The sequence below is a fragment of the Physella acuta genome, unplaced genomic scaffold (assembly GCF_028476545.2).
Source record: "Physella acuta isolate Inbredline_101_S28 unplaced genomic scaffold, ASM2847654v3 ptg000896l, whole genome shotgun sequence".
Taxonomy (NCBI): domain Eukaryota; kingdom Metazoa; phylum Mollusca; class Gastropoda; family Physidae; genus Physella; species Physella acuta.
In genome coordinates, this window is record NW_026732413.1 from 357835 (window position 1) to 375708 (window position 17874).

Below are 17874 nucleotides of genomic sequence, written 5' to 3' on the forward strand. Positions count from 1 at the left end.
TTTAATACAGCAGATTTGCATGCCCGTTTAAATTACATAGACTATAGAAGATATCTAGATATGAGATCTACTTTTATCTAGATTCTAGAATCTTATTGTAGCTTTCAGTTTTAACTGTAGTGACAGGCTTAATTTAAAAATGTAGACAAATAAAATTAGCTCAGCTGGGTAGACAGTCGTTAATAATTAATATTAATATAGAAATCTAGATCTGGATCTAGATTCTACTTTTATAATTTTAACTTCGGACGGTAAGCCTAGTGGCCTAGTGCAGTTTTGACCTACTTTAATGAACTGCACCATACCATAGTTTACAGTTAACCCATAGTGGCAATAGTCAACAGATATTTTTTAAATGTTACATAAAAATGTGGGTCAAAGTTTTGCTAGTGTCATTCGGCTGCTGTATTACATGCCCTACTAGAGTCTAGTCTAGTCTATAGAACAACCACCTAACTTTAAATGTATGCTGTGCAATGATTAAGTGATTATGGTAGCAAAGCATTCTTCTAATCTAAATCTAAATTTACGCTATCGGTGTGCATTAAGATAAATCTGAAATAATCTAGAATCGAGTATCTAGTTCCAGGTTTCTAGATCTAGAACTAGATTTACTCTGATTTAGATCTAGTAGAGTCTAGATCTATATAAACATATTTAATATTACTATAAATTGTACTATGTAATAGTATATAACTAGTAACTAGAATTAAATATAGACCTAGAATCTATATAATAAGACAATATTTACTATAGTATTTTCATTAATAATAATTGTAATTAGTTAGGCCTATTAAAAATTATACCTAGATTGTAGGCTAATAAAAATTAATTTATTGTGATTATTTTACATCATAAATTAAATTTTAATAGCCTATTAATTAAACATTTTCAGAGCAATATTTGACCATGACTATGGCTGAAAAGGCAGTACATGATCTGTATGAGGAAGTTTGGAAGTGGAAACTGTTAGAAAGCCCTGAGCTCTCTTCTTTTTGTGGCTACCATGAGTATGATGATAAATGGGATGACATCAGCGAAGAAGCTTACAAGAGAAGAGAGGTAGAACTAGCTATATTTATCATTTTTCTAACTGTTCTTTAGAATTTAACCTGAGGTGTAACAGGGGGGGGGGGGGGGGCTTCCCACCTGAAAATATTTTCAAGACCATTTACTGAGGTTTATTTTAAAAATGCACCGGTAATAACATTTCCCCCCACAACTTATTATGGGAAATTCTGAGATGACATGTATGGATACATTTAACAGTTTTTTTTTAACCTTCTCACAGTTATTATTTTTTTTTAATTTATAATTCAGGTCTGTATACAAGAATTCTTGGAAAAGGCACAGTCCATTGATACAAGCTCATGTACTTGGGAAACCAAGATTAACTACAGCACTCTTGTTGATGATTTAAAGCTGTATTTACAAGGAACAAGATTCAAAAGGTAAACCTTGAAAGCTAAAATGTATAATGTAAAAATTGATTATAAGATGAATGTCCATATTTTGTAAAGTAAAAAACATTAGTAAGTTTAACTTTAAAAGAAATAAACATCCACAAATTTTAGAAAACTATTTGTTTTGTTGAAAACACTTTTTACAGTTACTTAATGCCCATAAACTACATTGAAGGCATCCATAATGACTGCAATCTCACCATTTCATATATGAAATTTGAAACTGATGATGATTTCTATAAATATATCTCAAGACTTGAAAAACTTCCCAAAAGGGTATGAATTATGATATAAGTGATTATGATAGCAAAGCATTCTTCTAATCAAAACTAACTCAAACGCCTGTCGGTGTGCATTAAGATAAATCTATTCTAGAATCGAGTATCTAGTTCCAGGTTTCTAGATCTAGAATCTAGATATATATATAGATATATATACATACATATATATATATATATACATATATATATATATATATATATATATATATATATATATATATATATATATATATATATATATATATATATATATATATATATATATATATATATATATATGACATTGTATTTTTGTTTCAAGGTTTTAAAATAGATGATTATAGGCAAGAAATGATTATCATCAAATATAAGCCTACATTGTAGTTGCTGTTTACCCTGTCTCATTGTTTTTTTTTTTTAAATTATAATAGATTGAACAAGTTATATCTGTTTTAAAGAGGGGAGTTGAAGAAGGTGTTGTCATGTTTTCTGGTTCGGTGGTTAGTATTTTAAATTATAATATTAATTTGTTAATGGTATTTTGTAAAAATTGCTGGAAAATGAAATAGTAATTATTTACTTAACTGAATTGAAGTCAATGGCTTATATGGTATATAACAGGTTGACATGTAATAGTTAATTGTGTTTTAGAAAAATCCATCCAACATTACAACTACAACTAAGAATGCAGAAGAAGAAAACTTGGTTAATTTATTGGGAAAAAAAAGATTCAGAAGCTCTGTATCTTGTTGCTTTTGTTAGTCATACTTAACAATATTCCCTAAAGTCTTAATGAAAAAAATGAAAACCCCCATGTTTACACAATCTATGATATCAAAGTGTGTTTCAGAATTTAATACCTAGTCAGCTGGATAAGTTTGTCAACACCCCATGGGATGAGCTGGCATTGTTCAAACCAATGACTAAAAAATATACAAATATCCCTGAAGAAAAATTGTAAGTAGTATGGTTTCCTTTCTGGAGTTATTTAAACAGTCATTATATTATATTATTAGCTTCCTTAGTAATAGAACTTCTATTTCACAAATCATATAGTTTTGAAAAATAACATTATTTTTAAGAGAACAATTTCAAACACAAGCCAAACATCTAATTTCAACTGGAGTATACCCTGCATTAATGAGACTGAAAGCATATTTGGAAGAGGTATTTACAGTTTAAAGCTCATAACTAACAAAATATAGGAATTTTTTATCTTACTTGTTAGGCTGTTTAAATTTAAGCATGAAAGTATAATGAATATATTAAATAAACTTTTATTTTCTTCTAAAATAAACCGGGAGTGATCTCCCCTAAACTTTTTCGAATATTCTTATATAAAATAACAGGGGATGGGAACTCGGGCTATAGACATGATTTTTAATCCATTTTAAATACTTAAAGTTTTAAAAATAGAATAAAATCTCGTAGACAAATTAATTGCACACCAAGTGAACGCCAAATAAAAAAGCGCATAATAGTGCGCAATATTATTAGTACTTTTAAAATTTACATTAGTTTTTTGAGAAATCGGAAGTAGCGTAAAGTACTACTTCCAGTCAACAGAAATTACTCAAAATTTAACAGAAGGTAGAGAATTGGATCTTTTACTTACATGTGAAATTTCATTTATCTATCTGAAATAGTACTCAAGTTATAGGCTTTTGAAAAATTCAAAGTAGGAAAAGTACCACTTCTGTTTATCGGAAATCGCTCAAAAGTTGATACAGATCTACGATTTTGATAAAATACTTATATATGAAATTTCATCAACCTAGCTGTAACGGTACTCAAGTTATCGTGTTTACACACGGACAGACAGACACACAGACGGACATACGGACAAGATTGCAAAATTATGTTTTTCCGTATCAGTGAGGTGTAAAATGTCGAGATTTGTAAAAATCTCGATTTTTTTTTTTTTTTTGCACGATTACAAGACTTTCTCTATACTTCGTATATACGAGAAAGTAAAAAAAGGTCCAGCTTTTTACTAAACTGTTATTGATTTTTATCAGGAATATTTTTTGCATCTGAGGCCAAAAGAAGGGATTAATTGTCTTGAGAATGGGGATCAGTGGTATCAGCAATGCTTGGATTTTCATCTTAGCTGTTCAATGACACCACAACAGGTTCACGATCTTGGCCTCAAAGAAGTTGCTCGCATACGTGAACAGATGTTAGCTATTGCTAGTAAAGAAGGACTGGGTGAAACTTTTCCAGAGATCCTGGCAGCAATTAAAAAAAGGCAGCATAAGTTTTTCAAAACAGAAGTAATTTACTCTTTTTCCCCCCCCTATTTTGTATATTTGATGAAATAATATTTTTAAAATGGTTATGTCCCATTAAAATTGATGTAGTAAAATTGCATTTATCATTTAAATAAAATGTCTTATAGGTTCATGTATCAAATAGAGAACAGATTTAATCTTGGCAAAATTTTAAAATATCAAGTAGTAATCATATCCTTTGCTGCTTAGGGTTAATCTTTTGTTAGGTAGCAAATCATATTTTATTTCTAAAAGACTTCTGTCACTAAAATATTTTTTTACTATAGGAAGAGGTTCTGGACTATGTAAAAAATCTGTGTTATAATAAAATAAGGCCCAAACTTTCAAACATGTTTAATGGACTACCTGACATTCCTATGGTGTAAGTACTTACTTTTTTTTTTAAATAATGAGAATATGTAACTTAAATCTTAACATGTTTAAATTTAACTAATTTAACTAAAATATATTTTCAAAAAAAGAATTAAACCAGTCCCTGATTTCATGAAAAATGCCCCAGCTGGATTCTACCTAAATGGAACTCCAGATGGGTCAAGAGAAGGTAGTTACTGTATCAACACACACAATCTGGATGCCTGGTAAGAAGAGTTTACACTCTTACTTCCCTTTAATAGATTTTATAACAAAATTTAATTGAAAATATAGAATCTACTAAGTAAAGGTTGTTCATAAATGAGTTCTTGCTTTTTAAATAATTTCTACTCCTTTTTTCCACATAAACACACTATATAATATATAGTAACTGAACTGGGCCTACAATTATGTATATTGATGCATTTTTGAAAATATCTGCTTTTTTCGTTTAAAATTTAAAAAAAAATGCATTAAAATCTCATTGTTACCAAAGTGTGGAGCACTTTACCCTGAGCCCCCCCCCCCCTTTTTTTTTTAGAAGTATGATGCCATTTATGGATGACCAATAAAATAAAAATAAAATATAATTTTGTAAGTTTAATGGGACATTTGTTGTTTTTATATGTTGTGATCTTGTAACAATCATCATCTTTTCTATTACAAAAGTATTGCTTTGTTTTTTTTTTAAATCTGCATAGCATGGCCTACTGTTATATTTTATTTTACAAAGATACTTTAATTTACATCCTACAGCGCTTTAGTTTTTCACTAAATATTCCCAGCTAATTTAGATCTTATTTTAGTATACCTTTCCAGCTGCCTGCTTTAAGTTTGCATGAAGGAGAACCAGGTCACCATCTACAGGTAATTTGCCAGAGTATTTTGAAATAACACAATATGCATGTTTTTGTTTACAAATTGAAGTTATTTCAATAATGTTAAACAGAAAATGTAAACATTGTTTAACATATGAGTTAGACTTGTTTAGTTACCATAATTTTTGTTCCCACTTTTTTAACAGCCCCATGATATAAGTGATTTGAATTATTTCAACAGAGCATCTACACATTAGGTTCTTGTCACCTGCCTCAACTACGCAAGTTTGCAGAAGACAGCAAATATTATTTGGCACCTGGAAAGTTTGCATTGAAAACAGCTTATATTGAGGTTTGAGCTCCATAGTTCTTAAAAAAATAATAATATGTAAGCTTAAATAAATCATTTGGTGATTGAGAAAAAACAGAGAGGAAGGCAGAATTTCTATCCAATTATTCATTGTATCCTAGAAACACAAATCTTGGTCTCTCCTGTTTCCATAGCATTAGATTCAAAGCAAGTGTTATAGTAGAAGAAAAGAGGAAATACTTTAATTGGATTGAAATTCCTCTCTGTGCTTTGTAAGACTTCTATAAAATGCTATAAAAAAACTAAAATTTTCTTTTAACACGAATGTAAAATCTTTTAGAGTCTCTTAATCATCAGTTTAATTTGTATGCAAGCAAGTAGCATGATTGCCTAATGGTGGAGTATAACTATGATTTGATTAATGCTCATTTCCTGCAAAAAATATTATCATTTAATTATCAATGAGTCAAATACTATTTTGATTAAATTTCTGTTTTGAATATTTATTCTCTAAATATATCCAGGGTTGGGGCTTGTACTCCGAAGGACTAGGGGAAGAAATGAATATGTATGAGGATCAACTGGATTTGTGAGTTTTTGTGAGCGTATTTTGTCTGTTAATTTTTTTAAATGAACTAGAACTATGTTAAGAAAGGTACTTACTTTTTTTTTCATTTCATTTTTGAAATATTTGTTTTGTAATGTCTTTTAAAAAAAAAAAAATCTTTTACAAGGCTGGGACGCTACAGCTATGAGATCTTTAGAGCTGCCAGGCTAGTTGTAGACACAGGAATTCACTGTTTTGGGTATGTTATGTATGTCCAGAACATTCAAAATAAAAGTCATTTTGAAAATTTTTAAATTTTAGTATTATAAATTATAAGTAAAAAAATTGTTTTTACATTTCTTCCAAAAAAGCTTTAGTTCTGTTTCATTTTAAAACTGTTTTCCTCGATGTTTTTCAGGATTTTTTTGTACATTAAACACAAAATTAGGATATAAGCTGTGGACATAATTTGTTAACACAAACATAATTCATCATTAACACAGACTTAATTCTAATCTATTCATTTAAGGGCAGAATCAAAATAATCTATCCACTTAAGGGTAGAATCAAAATTTTATTTAAATGTTTAAATGCTTATAAAATGCATATTATGGAAAATATATCTGACATTTGTTTAGATGGACCAGAGATCAAGCATTAGCTTATATGACCAACAATAGTCTTGCATCTGAAAATGGAGCTGCCAGAGAGGTCGATAGATATATAACCTGGCCAGGTCAAGTATGTATCAAGTCATGTAGGCCTTACTGTCTTTATGCTTCATGATGTTTATTTTTTTAAATACTGAAACTAAAAAAGAATATGTTCTAACTTTTATTTAATTTAGGATATTTGATAAATATTTAAACGTTTGTGTTTTTAGAATCTGAAAATTGAAAAGGGCATATTGCCAAATTTGAAAAGATTTACTAATTTAATTTTTTACATGCAAATTTCTATAATTAAATTGGAATCCTATTTTAGGCTTGTGCTTACAAGGTTGGTGAGATCAAAATCTGGGAGCTAAGGCGGAAAGCAGAATCAATGTTAGGTAATTTGATAAACACTTCACTTAAGTCACAGCCTAGTTTAAAGAAAACTTGTTTAATAGATGGGTATTTTTTCCCCAATATTAATTACTTTTCAGTAATTCATAATTTGTGAATTTGACAGTACCAATGCTGTCACTGAAAATATTTGCTTTAAAACAATAAAACCCTCCCCCCCCCCCCCCGTGAAAGCAGCCTCCTCTTAGTTACCTCCCCTAAGTTTAAAATAGTTTCAAAGTAAATTATCTGCCCCTAATACGTGTCACTAAACCCGGCTCTACGATTGTAAAAATTTAGTGTGAACCACAGCTCACCATAGCATGTGGGGGTGGTTGCAGTATGCCTAGAGAGGAAGAGAGGGGACTGCTGGGCGCGCTTACAGCTTGGTGTTTTCTAACGTCTCCAAGAAGAGAATTATATAAATAGATTGTTTTGCTCTTAAACATTTATTAAAAATAGTTATGCTCTTAAACCTTTTTTTAAAATGGTTATCTTAGTCTTTATAATTTCATTGGCTTAGAGTGGCTATATTACCAGTTAAAAGTCTAGTGTGTAATGGTTACAGTAAGACATTCAGTACTAATAGAAATGTTGATATTTGAAATGACTTCATCCAAAGATATATAATTAAAAATGTATTTCAGGTAATCGATTTAACCTAAAGGAATTTCACCATAGAATCCTTTCATGTGGCAGTGTGCCTCTACATATTCTGGAGAGAATTGTTGATAATTATATTTCTGAAAAAAGTCTTACAAATCAGCAAAACTCTCAGTAATATGATTTTACAAAACTTTGATGTTATGGCTGAGAATTTTTAAAAGGTACTGCACTTAAGAAAAAGTCATATATTTTTTAAATGTATAATAATATATTTTTCTTTACATATTAAGGTTAATACTACAATTTTGTACTTTAAACTTAAAAAAAAATGATGTACCTACATATTAATAAATTATGTACTGTATAACTTTGAACAAATTCATGAACAAAGAATACCATCTTCATTTTAAATTTAACAATTCATAGACTTTATATTATATTTTGTTATATCTTATATATGTGATACATTTTATGCACTAAAACCTGTTAAGCAGTTTTTTTATACTAGTTTTATTTACTTCATATCTTTTAATAATAACGTTTTAATTATCCATTATACTTTTACCAGTTTAATTTACAAAAATGTGCTCAATTTTAGTGGATACTAAAAATATTGAAAAAAAAAAGATATATATAAAGGGTGACTGTATATAGATATACAAGCCTATATATAAACATTATAGTTGTAGTTTTTAATCCCTTGATATTCCAAGTTGCATAATAAAAGTGCTCTTACATTACCAGGGTAATTATTTTCTGCTAACTGTTGAAATTATTTTTTGTGTTTCAACCTCAGCAATTTTTATAGCAATCTTCATAATAAATGTTTAACTTTATACTGTTTTGTAATAGAATGGAATAATACCTTTTTTATACAGAATGTCTAGCCAGCAGAACTATGTTCTTTTTTTACAATTGTGTGATACATTTTCTTGATTTTCACCTTTTTGAGCATTTAATTTTAATGCTGATTATAGATATCTTTATTTTTTTAGCAGTTGTTACAGTATTTTCTGATGTTTTTAAAAATATGCAGTTCTTAACCAACACAAAATATAAATATAATTCATTGTAAAATTTTTATAATCTTTTGTTGAAAGTGATAAAACTTGTGCTAAAAATTGTTAACAATACACAACATTTGTGTTCAACATATAGTGTATGTAAATAAATTACTTTTTTTTTTAAATTTTAGATTCCTTTAGCAGTTGTGTCTTATGTCATGTGTGTATATTAGTATAATATTATTTCTATTAAACTATACTCACTGACAGCAATGTATCATTATGCAATAAATGCAGCATTTTATGCTTTTAAACAGAGGTAAAGCTGTAAAATCAAAATAAAATTGTTTCTTAATAAACATAAATTGTTTGTCTGAATATATTTAAATTAATGTCTACATTAATGTTAAGCATTTATGATCCCCCCTCTCCTTTTCAATCTACACGCTATACAACTAACAATTACGACCAACTATTGTGATGTTGTTTTATATAAACTATGGAAATCACATCATTTTTTTAAGAAAATATGTTACAACTTCAATTAATACAGTTGTAAAACCTTATGTTTTAAAAATATGTTAGCCATATATGTCAATCTACTCCTCCAAAGATAAATAGAAAAGGAAGTCAAAGGCAGTATTGTAGGATTATAACTTAATATTAATTGCATTGCTTTTTTCATCTCCCAATATATAAAAATATATCAGAATTATAAGCCACCATCCCAGCACTCCATGATTATAAATTTATATATATATATATATATATTACATACATATATAGGCCAATATATATATATAGCCTAAATAAACATATATACATACATATATATAGGCCTTTAATTATGTATATATATATATATATATATGTATATATATGGTTTTTAAATAAATATTTACATATATAAAACAAAGATAACCTAACATGTGCACACTCATTAAAGTAGGCCTAGAATTTTTATAATCAGTGTAGGCTGCAGCTACTAGGACTAGATCTAGATCTAATTATTTAATGCTTAATTATCAAGCACAACAGACCATGACTGTTCCACATTAACAGATTTCTGTGTCCTATTTATTATTTTTTTGTGTGTGCAAGAAGCTGTCCTATTATTTTGATGTCCTTCCAGGAAACACTGCATATACAAGAAATATCTATTAACCAACAGGGGAAAGAACAGAGGAAAACATCAAGAGGTTAGAAAACTTTGAAACATTGTTTTAATTACATTGTTAGATGGGAATATTTTATTTTTAAATTTTGCACCTTGTATTGTCAATTATGATATTGTTACAAAACTAATGCAACAAGCAATATAATATGTTATAATTATATTATCTTAATATATTACCTATTACCAAAAAGTAATAGTGTTCTTTTAAATAAAGATGTAATGGATATGAATTATATTTTGTATCAGGGGATCAGTTTGAAGTCATGTCTGAGAGTGATATAGCAGTTCTTGCCTTGTGTGATGAAGTCTGGAATTGGAGATTAGCTCAAAGTCCAGAAACAGCTTCCTTTTGTGGCTTTCATCAGTATGATGATGCATGGGATGATATTAGTGATGAGGCTTTCAAAAAAAGAGAGGTAAAACTATGTCCCTTACATAATTTAGTAGGTTTATTATCGATGTAAAAAAATGTTTTGATGAAGGGGAGGGTAAGGGGTAAAAGTCAGATAGGTAAATGTGACATTTTTATGGAAGACCCTCAGGCATTGCTGTGTAATTTGTGGCGAAATGTAGAACCTTATTTTTAAACAGAAGAATAATCAATTAAATAAATACATTTTGTTATTATTTTAGGATTGTGTGAAAGAGTTTTTAAAAAAAGCTGAAGGAATTTCAACAAATTCCTGTTCTGCAGAAGTGGCCTTGAGCCATGTTTTGCTTGTTGATGATTTAAAGCAGTATCTCAAAGGTGCACAATTTAAAAGGTAATGATTTGTCTAGTTATTTTGTGTCTGAATGTACAGAAAAAAAAAGTTTATTTAAAAAAAAACCACCAAGAAAAAATACTAAAAGGTAACAATTTTGTTACTATAGGTCTTTGTTACTTGCAATTCTTGTTACTTCATTATTTTTGTAACTGTGCATCTGTTGTTTTTTTTTAAACATTATACCTATATGCTACTTGGGTGATATTTTGGTTAATCTTTTTTTTGTAATTATGTAGTATCTTAAAAAATGTTTTGTAAATATTTAATTATAATTTAATCTTTTTACAAGTGTAGGATTATTCATTTTAATAGATAACTAGTAACTATGAAGTAATAAATAATTGAACTCACTATTTTAAAAATCGGATTCTTAACTTAGACATTTTCAAATCTTTTAAATTAAAATGTAGTTTAAATAGCAAACATTATACAAACACAAAATAAAAAGTATAGCGAATAGTATGTATTTATTTTCATAAAGTTAATTTAGGAATGTTTCTTCATCAGTTACCTGATGCCTATTAATTATGTAGAAGGTATACACAATAATTGCAACTTAACGATCTCTTATATGAAGTTCAACACAGAAGCAGATTTTGAAAAATATATCAGACGGCTAGAAAAGTTGCCTAACAGGGTAATAAGATTTTTAATTTATAAAAACTAATGTGTAAGTTATTTAAAATTGATTTTAAAAAATATGACTTACTTTTTAGGATTTAAAAAAAATATTCTACAGATAGAACAAGTAGTTACCAATTTACAGAAAGGCATAGAAGAAAAAATAGTTCTACATCTGAGCTCTGTGGTGTGTAAACATTTTCAAATATTATAAACATTTATTTGCTGGAGATATAGTAAATTTAATAATCATGTCATTCAAATTGATTGCTCAAAAGATTGCTGAACTGTTTTAATGTGGATATGATTGATACACTGCTTGTCTCTAATGTACAGGCTAGAGTACCAAAGCAGATAGATGACATATTGAATACCCCAGTAGAGGAACTTGAAATCTTTAAGCCGTTTCATGAAGATCATCTTGCTGTCTCTAAAGAAAAACTGTGAGAAATATTTTGTCTCTCCAAGTTTTTAATTTAAAGACTATTACAAATTTATCTACAATATTTAAGAATATATGTTTTAAACAAAAGAGAATGAAAGTATTTGGGCCCTACTGGAAATCCTTAGTTGTTGTTTTTTTTTTTTTTTTTTTTTTTTTCAGGAATAAAGTTTTAAAAAAATGTTCTTTTTTTAAAAATTAGTTTTTAATATTAAAAGTAAAATTTACTTTTTTAATTGGTTTTCTCCAGAGAATCTTTTCAAGCTGAAGCCAAAAATGTGATCATTTCTAAAGTTAAACCAGCATTTAAAGCTTTAAAGGACTTCTTAGAAAATGTAAGGCCATTATTAATAATTATTGTTATGAACCAGACTTGTTAAATATTTTGTCTTTGATTTTAAAACTTAAAACAAAATAACTGTCAATTTAAAATCCTTTTTTGTTAAGTGAAAATAATAGCTACATTTTATTTGCCTGCACAGTAATTTAAATTTGAGTAACACTTTTTACTGAAAGGAATATATGAAACACCTGCGCCAAAAAGAAGGAATCAGCTCTTTAGCAAATGGAGAAGAGTGGTACCAGCAGTGCCTTGACTATCATCTCAGCTACCCAATGACACAACAGCAAGTTCATGATCTGGGTCTAAAAGAAGTTGGACGAATAAAACAACTTATACTGGAAGCTGCCAAGAAAGAAGGGCTGGGTCAAACTTTGCCTGCTATTTTAGAAGCAATTGTTGAGAGGCAGAAGAGTTTTTTTAAAACCAGAGTTAGCCCCTAGTTTTTTCTTTGGTTTTAGATTATAAATTTTTTTAAAGTCTTAATTGTTTTCCTTTATTTACTATTGTTTGGATCCGTATAATTCAAAGTTTATGAATAATATATTGTTTAATTGTAACAGGAGGAAGTCCTTGCCTATGTTGAAGATTTGTGTTACAACAAAATCAGGCCTAGACTCTCCCAACTTTTTAAAAACTTGCCAGATTGTCAATTGATGTGAGTACACCTTTACAGCAGAACTATCTCTTACTAAGGGGCAGTTACCCTGGGGAGCAGCAAGGTTAAGTTTTCACCATAATGTTATAAACACAAGGTCCAAAGCATTTCACAAAGCCCTTAATTTTTGTTAAGCCTATTATTATTAAGCAATACATTATGAAGAGCTGCAAATTGAAACCATTTACAACTCCAATTGATTGTGCTTTTCAATTTTCTTTTATATCATCCAAATGTTAATTCTGTGGATGAGTTGCTGCTTGATTGCATGTTTTAATGCTATTTTTCCTGCAAGTATTTGATTGAAGGGTACCAGTATTTAGCCAGGGAACGATTCAGTCATATTTTGATAATGCTGCTTTTAAGTAGCCTCTATTTGAAATATATGAAGATGCAGAGTTGCTGCCCTTTTCCTTAGACCTGTACATAGTTAAGTAAAAACTTAGATTGCTATTATCTAACCTCTCCAAAAGGTGAATTAACAGTGTTAACTAGATCCAAAACTCTGATTTAGAGTAAAAATTCCCCATTCAATTTCTTAAATAACAAGATGTTATTTCTAACTTTTGAATAATCTACAGATCTTACTTTAATACTCTCAGCAGCATATTAATTTCTTTTGAAATAATGTGTTTAATTAATTTGCAGGATAAAGCCTTCACCTGATTTCATGAAAAATGCACCAATTGGAATGTACCTTAGTGGCACACCAGATGGATCCAGAAAAGGAGCTTATTTAATAAATAATCATAATTTAGAGGAATGGTATGTTGACATTTTCAAACATTACCTAATTATATGAATCAATTTTTTTTTAAATTGAAAATTCTTTTGTTGACCAGCTACCCATATAAGATACCGGCTCTCAGCCTGCATGAAGGGGAACCTGGACATCATTTACAGGTCAGAGGTCATTGTCGCAAATATGAATTAGTCTGATTTCTAAAAAGTCATAGTCAATTTGTTATGTATACCTATATCTATAATTCAAAATAACAGAAGAAATAAATAAATTTTAGTGGTATATAAAACTCGTGAACACATTGAACACAATTTTCATTTCAGATTGATTCTGCCTTAGCAGCAACTCACTTGCCAAATTTTCGCAGATATCTTGACGATTTAAAATTGTATCTAACTCCTGTAGCATTTGCCCAAAACACTGCATATATGGAAGTGAGTAATTAAATCAATAAAATAATAATTGGAAAATATGTTACATGAAGTCCTCAATAGTTATTTATATACACAAGAATAAAATCTCATCAATATTGCAAAGCTAACTAGACAAATAAACAATCCTTTCCTTATTTTTTTGATGCAGTAAGATTGAAACTGAAGAATAATAATAGCCTTTCAATTTGAAAAATTCTTTTTGAACTTTAGGGCTGGGGATTGTATTCAGAAGCTTTAGGGGAGGAGATGAATATTTATGAGGACACATTTGAATTGTAAGTTATTGCTTTTTAGTTGTTCTGTGTTTTAATTTTTTTTTTTTAATATCACAATGATGAAAATGAATATATCTGTTTCTATATGTATTTCTAATTAACAAAACGTGTGACTAGCAGAGAAAAGTATTGCCTTTTTAATTACTTTTAGCTGGTGATTTTAGCGATTATACATACTACACAAATACATAAATATTTATTTAGTTCATATTGGAAACACTATAAAGAATAACTTTCTATATTATTCATTTTTAGACTGGGTCGCTACAATTTTGAGATTTTCAGAGCAGCAAGATTAGTAGTAGATACTGGACTTCATGCATTTGGGTAATTATATGGAACTGAATCAGCGTATTTATAAAGCATTCCAAGATTAATGGATGATCAATTACTTTGTATTATTTTATTTGCTAAACAATTCAACCTGTATTATTGTAAACTTTTTTTATGTCAGCTGCTCCTCAACTTGTCTGAAATACATTCTATTAAACTTATTTTTTAAAGTTGGAGCAAGGAGCAGGCTGTACAGTACATGACAGACAACACACTCTCTGTAAAGTCTGAAATGATTACTGAAGTGGACAGATACATTTCATGGCCTGGCCAGGTGGAAATTGCATCATACACATCATTAGCTTCACTATACTAAAAATCTATAATTAATAATTTCTTCTTGTTTATCATAGTTAGAGTTAATTGTTTTGTTAAAAATTATTCACAAATAATTAGTAATATGTTTTTTTATTTAGATTGCATTAACATTGTCTACAAGATACTTGACATGGATAGGGGGGAAGCTGCATAATCTTGTTTTTCTTTAGCTTTCGAAGCTGAAGAGTTCTTTTTTTTTGTCACTAAAATGAATGGTTGAATGATTGTTGAAGTCTCCTGGGACTATTTTTCTTTATATTTTCTAGGCATGTGCATACAAAGTTGGAGAAATTAAAATTTGGGAACTGAGACACAAGGCTGAAGCTAAATTAGGTGAGTTTTTAAAAAAAATTACGACAAATAAATCTCTTTTTTTTTTTTGTCTGCTGTGTGAAGGCTGTTTAGCCATGTCACAATGAAGTTATTTTTAAAAATTCAATTTAAAAATAAAAGTTTTTTTTTTTGTTTTCAACAGGCAGTAAATTTGACATCAAAGAATTCCATCATTGTGTGCTTTCATGTGGCAGTGTAACATTAAGTGTGCTGGAACACATTGTGGATAAGTTCATTGAGAAATCTTGTTCTGATGCTAGTGAGGGGAGATAACTCTTAGCACAATGTTCTTCTTGCTGTAGGCCCTTATAAAAGTTATTTTGTAACAAATTATTTTGGCACATAGATCTATGTGTGCCTGGACAATACTAGATTATTTTAACATTTTAACCAGTGCAATTATATTAGTTGTTGCTATTTCACATATAAATGTACTTAATATTAAAAAACCTACATAGAATTTTTATTATTTAAAATCTATGTTAAGTCTTAAGTACTCTGATTCAGACTTTTGCAATAGAATATAGAGAAATGTTATATACCAAGAAAGTGATTCAGTTGATTGTGAAATGACTGACAGTATTTATAGTATCTTTTTTAATAGTTAATTATCATGTGTGTGCTGTAAGAGCTGCGAAGTAAAATAAAATTGCTACATTTATGTTACTTTTGTTAGGCATTGCTACAAATTTTGATTATTTAATCAATATTACAAAAAAAAAAAAACCCTTAATTTCTAATTTGTCATTTTCTAAATAAAAATGCTATTACATTTCTTGTTTAATCAAGGGCTATGTTCTGTCCGTTGTTGCTTACAACAAGATAGTAGCAAAAGAGCCATTGACATGTGGTCTCATCTCAAAGTGAGATCAGAAATGCTCCTTATACTACTTCAGAAAGTACCTAAGTCTGATAATTAACATGTTTTAACGAAAGAAGAGTTCCAATTATTTTAATCCAATATCTAATAAAACCAGAGTTTCTTCCAGGCATCTCTTCTGGGGGAAAGTCTACCCCCCCCCCCCCCCCGAAAGAAATGGAATTTATATAGATAATATATACTTTTGACAGTGTCCGCCCTACTGGGAAATTGCTGTGCTGTCTGCCCCCCCCCCCCCCCCCAAAATTTTAAGTGCATCCCCTGGGAAAAAATTCTGAAAAGCCTGGAAGAAACACTGAATAAAACTAATCAAATAGTGTTTCACTCAGACAAAACAAATTCATAATCTGAAATATTTTAAACCATGAATTAGAATAGACAATTTTCTTTTTAAAAAATTGGGTTGAAAGTATTTTCTTAATTCTCTTATCTAGTAAAATCTAAATTCCATTACATTTAGGACCACCATTACTGCTTTTCGATAAATGCTTTATATTGTAAATTACATTTCTATGATTTATTGTAATTAAATTAAAGCACTTTGATTACTTTATTGAATAAGCTGGTTTTAAATGTAGCCTTGCATTGTGATGACTTGTTTTTTAATAAAATGAAAACAGAAACATTAAAATAAAGAAAATTGTAAAGTTTATTGTGCAATTTTTTAACATAGTACTTAAACAAAAAACATGTACTGATCTTTCATCCTTGTCTTGAAGTGTTTTTATGAATTTACTCATTTGTTTTTATGCATTCACTTTCCTCTTTCTAACATGATCATATTTATCTGATATAGCTAGACATTAGCAGGTGACTTTTATGTAAGGTGTATTTTAAAATGTTTTTTACAGTCTGAAATAACAACTGCAATTTATTTACACAAGTTTATTTATACTGATATATGAATACATTTATTATTTTATGAAAAAAAACTATCCGATTAAGAGGGTGAATCAGATTAGAGAACATTATTCATGCTGCACAGTTACTGAAATAAACAACCAAAATATAACAATGATTAAATTGTTTTATAAAAACTAAAACGATTCAGATTCATCAATGTCATAGCGTAGATAAATATATATAAATTTAGACTGGTAGAGATAAGGACGGTGTAATCTGAATATTGACGGTAGGCAATTTGGTTAGAGAGTTTTATTTGTTTAATAGAATATGTTTAGCATGAGTGTGACGCGACAATAATAGTGGATGTAGAATTGGCGAGCATTGGACGACAATGTCTAGATCTAGATATAGATTCTTTTTAAAATATAGTATAAATTTATAAAATAATATTCTCTTTACACTCTTTACAAACTCGTAATGACCCGTCTACCTAGACAGTATTTTTCTGACACTGACAAGAAAACGAGAGCATGTGGTCACAGAGCAAAACAGCGATCTAAGATTTTTGAATATATGGTTATATAAGCCTAGGCCTATATATAAAAAAATCGGTAATCTATCGTTTTAGGTATGTAAAATTGCCTGAGGCTAGTAATGTACAAAAAAGTTATCTCATCGTCAAGGCTTTAATAGAAGTATATTGTGATATATTTGTGTCAAATATTATAGATAAATGAATAATAAACCTAAATCAATGGCTAAATATATTATATATCAATATAGGCAAGAAATTAACTTTAAACAGCAGTGTTTGCGAGCAGGATTTGCTATATAAAAAGCGGCCATCTGTAAGTTAGAGTGGCTTCCCCTGAATCTTGCTCTATAAGTTTATTATAAAATAAAATAAACAAGATGGCTGCTATAGTAAATGAGCATGGTTACATCTATTGGAAACATCGCTAGTCTTCATTTATTACTGAAAAGTTTTAATTCAGTTGTTTAAAATCCAGGC

At 28.9% G+C, this 17874-nt stretch overlaps 2 protein-coding genes across 3 annotated transcripts; both read left to right on the forward strand.

The window, feature by feature from the left end:
- Positions 1-356: 356 nt before the first annotated feature.
- LOC131952915 (uncharacterized) lies at positions 357-9025 on the forward strand. 2 transcript variants are annotated; one of them, XM_059315850.1, is made up of 17 exons: positions 357-493; positions 896-1062; positions 1321-1451; positions 1610-1739; positions 2155-2223; positions 2574-2680; positions 2806-2890; positions 3742-3996; positions 4281-4375; positions 4476-4592; positions 5172-5232; positions 5425-5535; positions 6018-6082; positions 6228-6299; positions 6679-6781; positions 7025-7091; positions 7734-9025. In XM_059315850.1, the coding sequence occupies exons 2-17, from the start codon at positions 910-912 to the stop codon at positions 7865-7867; spliced, it is 1755 nt and encodes a 584-aa protein (XP_059171833.1). In that variant the 5' UTR covers positions 357-493; positions 896-909; the 3' UTR covers positions 7868-9025. The 2 variants fall into 2 exon arrangements, with proteins under 2 accessions (XP_059171833.1, XP_059171834.1); XM_059315851.1 differs by having other exon boundaries at positions 357-464.
- A 743-nt stretch (positions 9026-9768) lies between these two features.
- LOC131952941 (uncharacterized) lies at positions 9769-15550 on the forward strand. The gene is made up of 17 exons (XM_059315875.1): positions 9769-9895; positions 10120-10289; positions 10507-10637; positions 11148-11277; positions 11380-11448; positions 11598-11704; positions 11954-12038; positions 12220-12474; positions 12607-12701; positions 13350-13466; positions 13544-13604; positions 13767-13877; positions 14088-14152; positions 14408-14479; positions 14657-14759; positions 15070-15136; positions 15279-15550. Exons 1-17 carry the CDS (start codon positions 9817-9819, stop codon positions 15407-15409), a joined length of 1848 nt encoding a protein of 615 aa, XP_059171858.1. The 5' UTR covers positions 9769-9816; the 3' UTR covers positions 15410-15550.
- The last annotated feature ends 2324 nt before the right edge of the window (positions 15551-17874 follow it).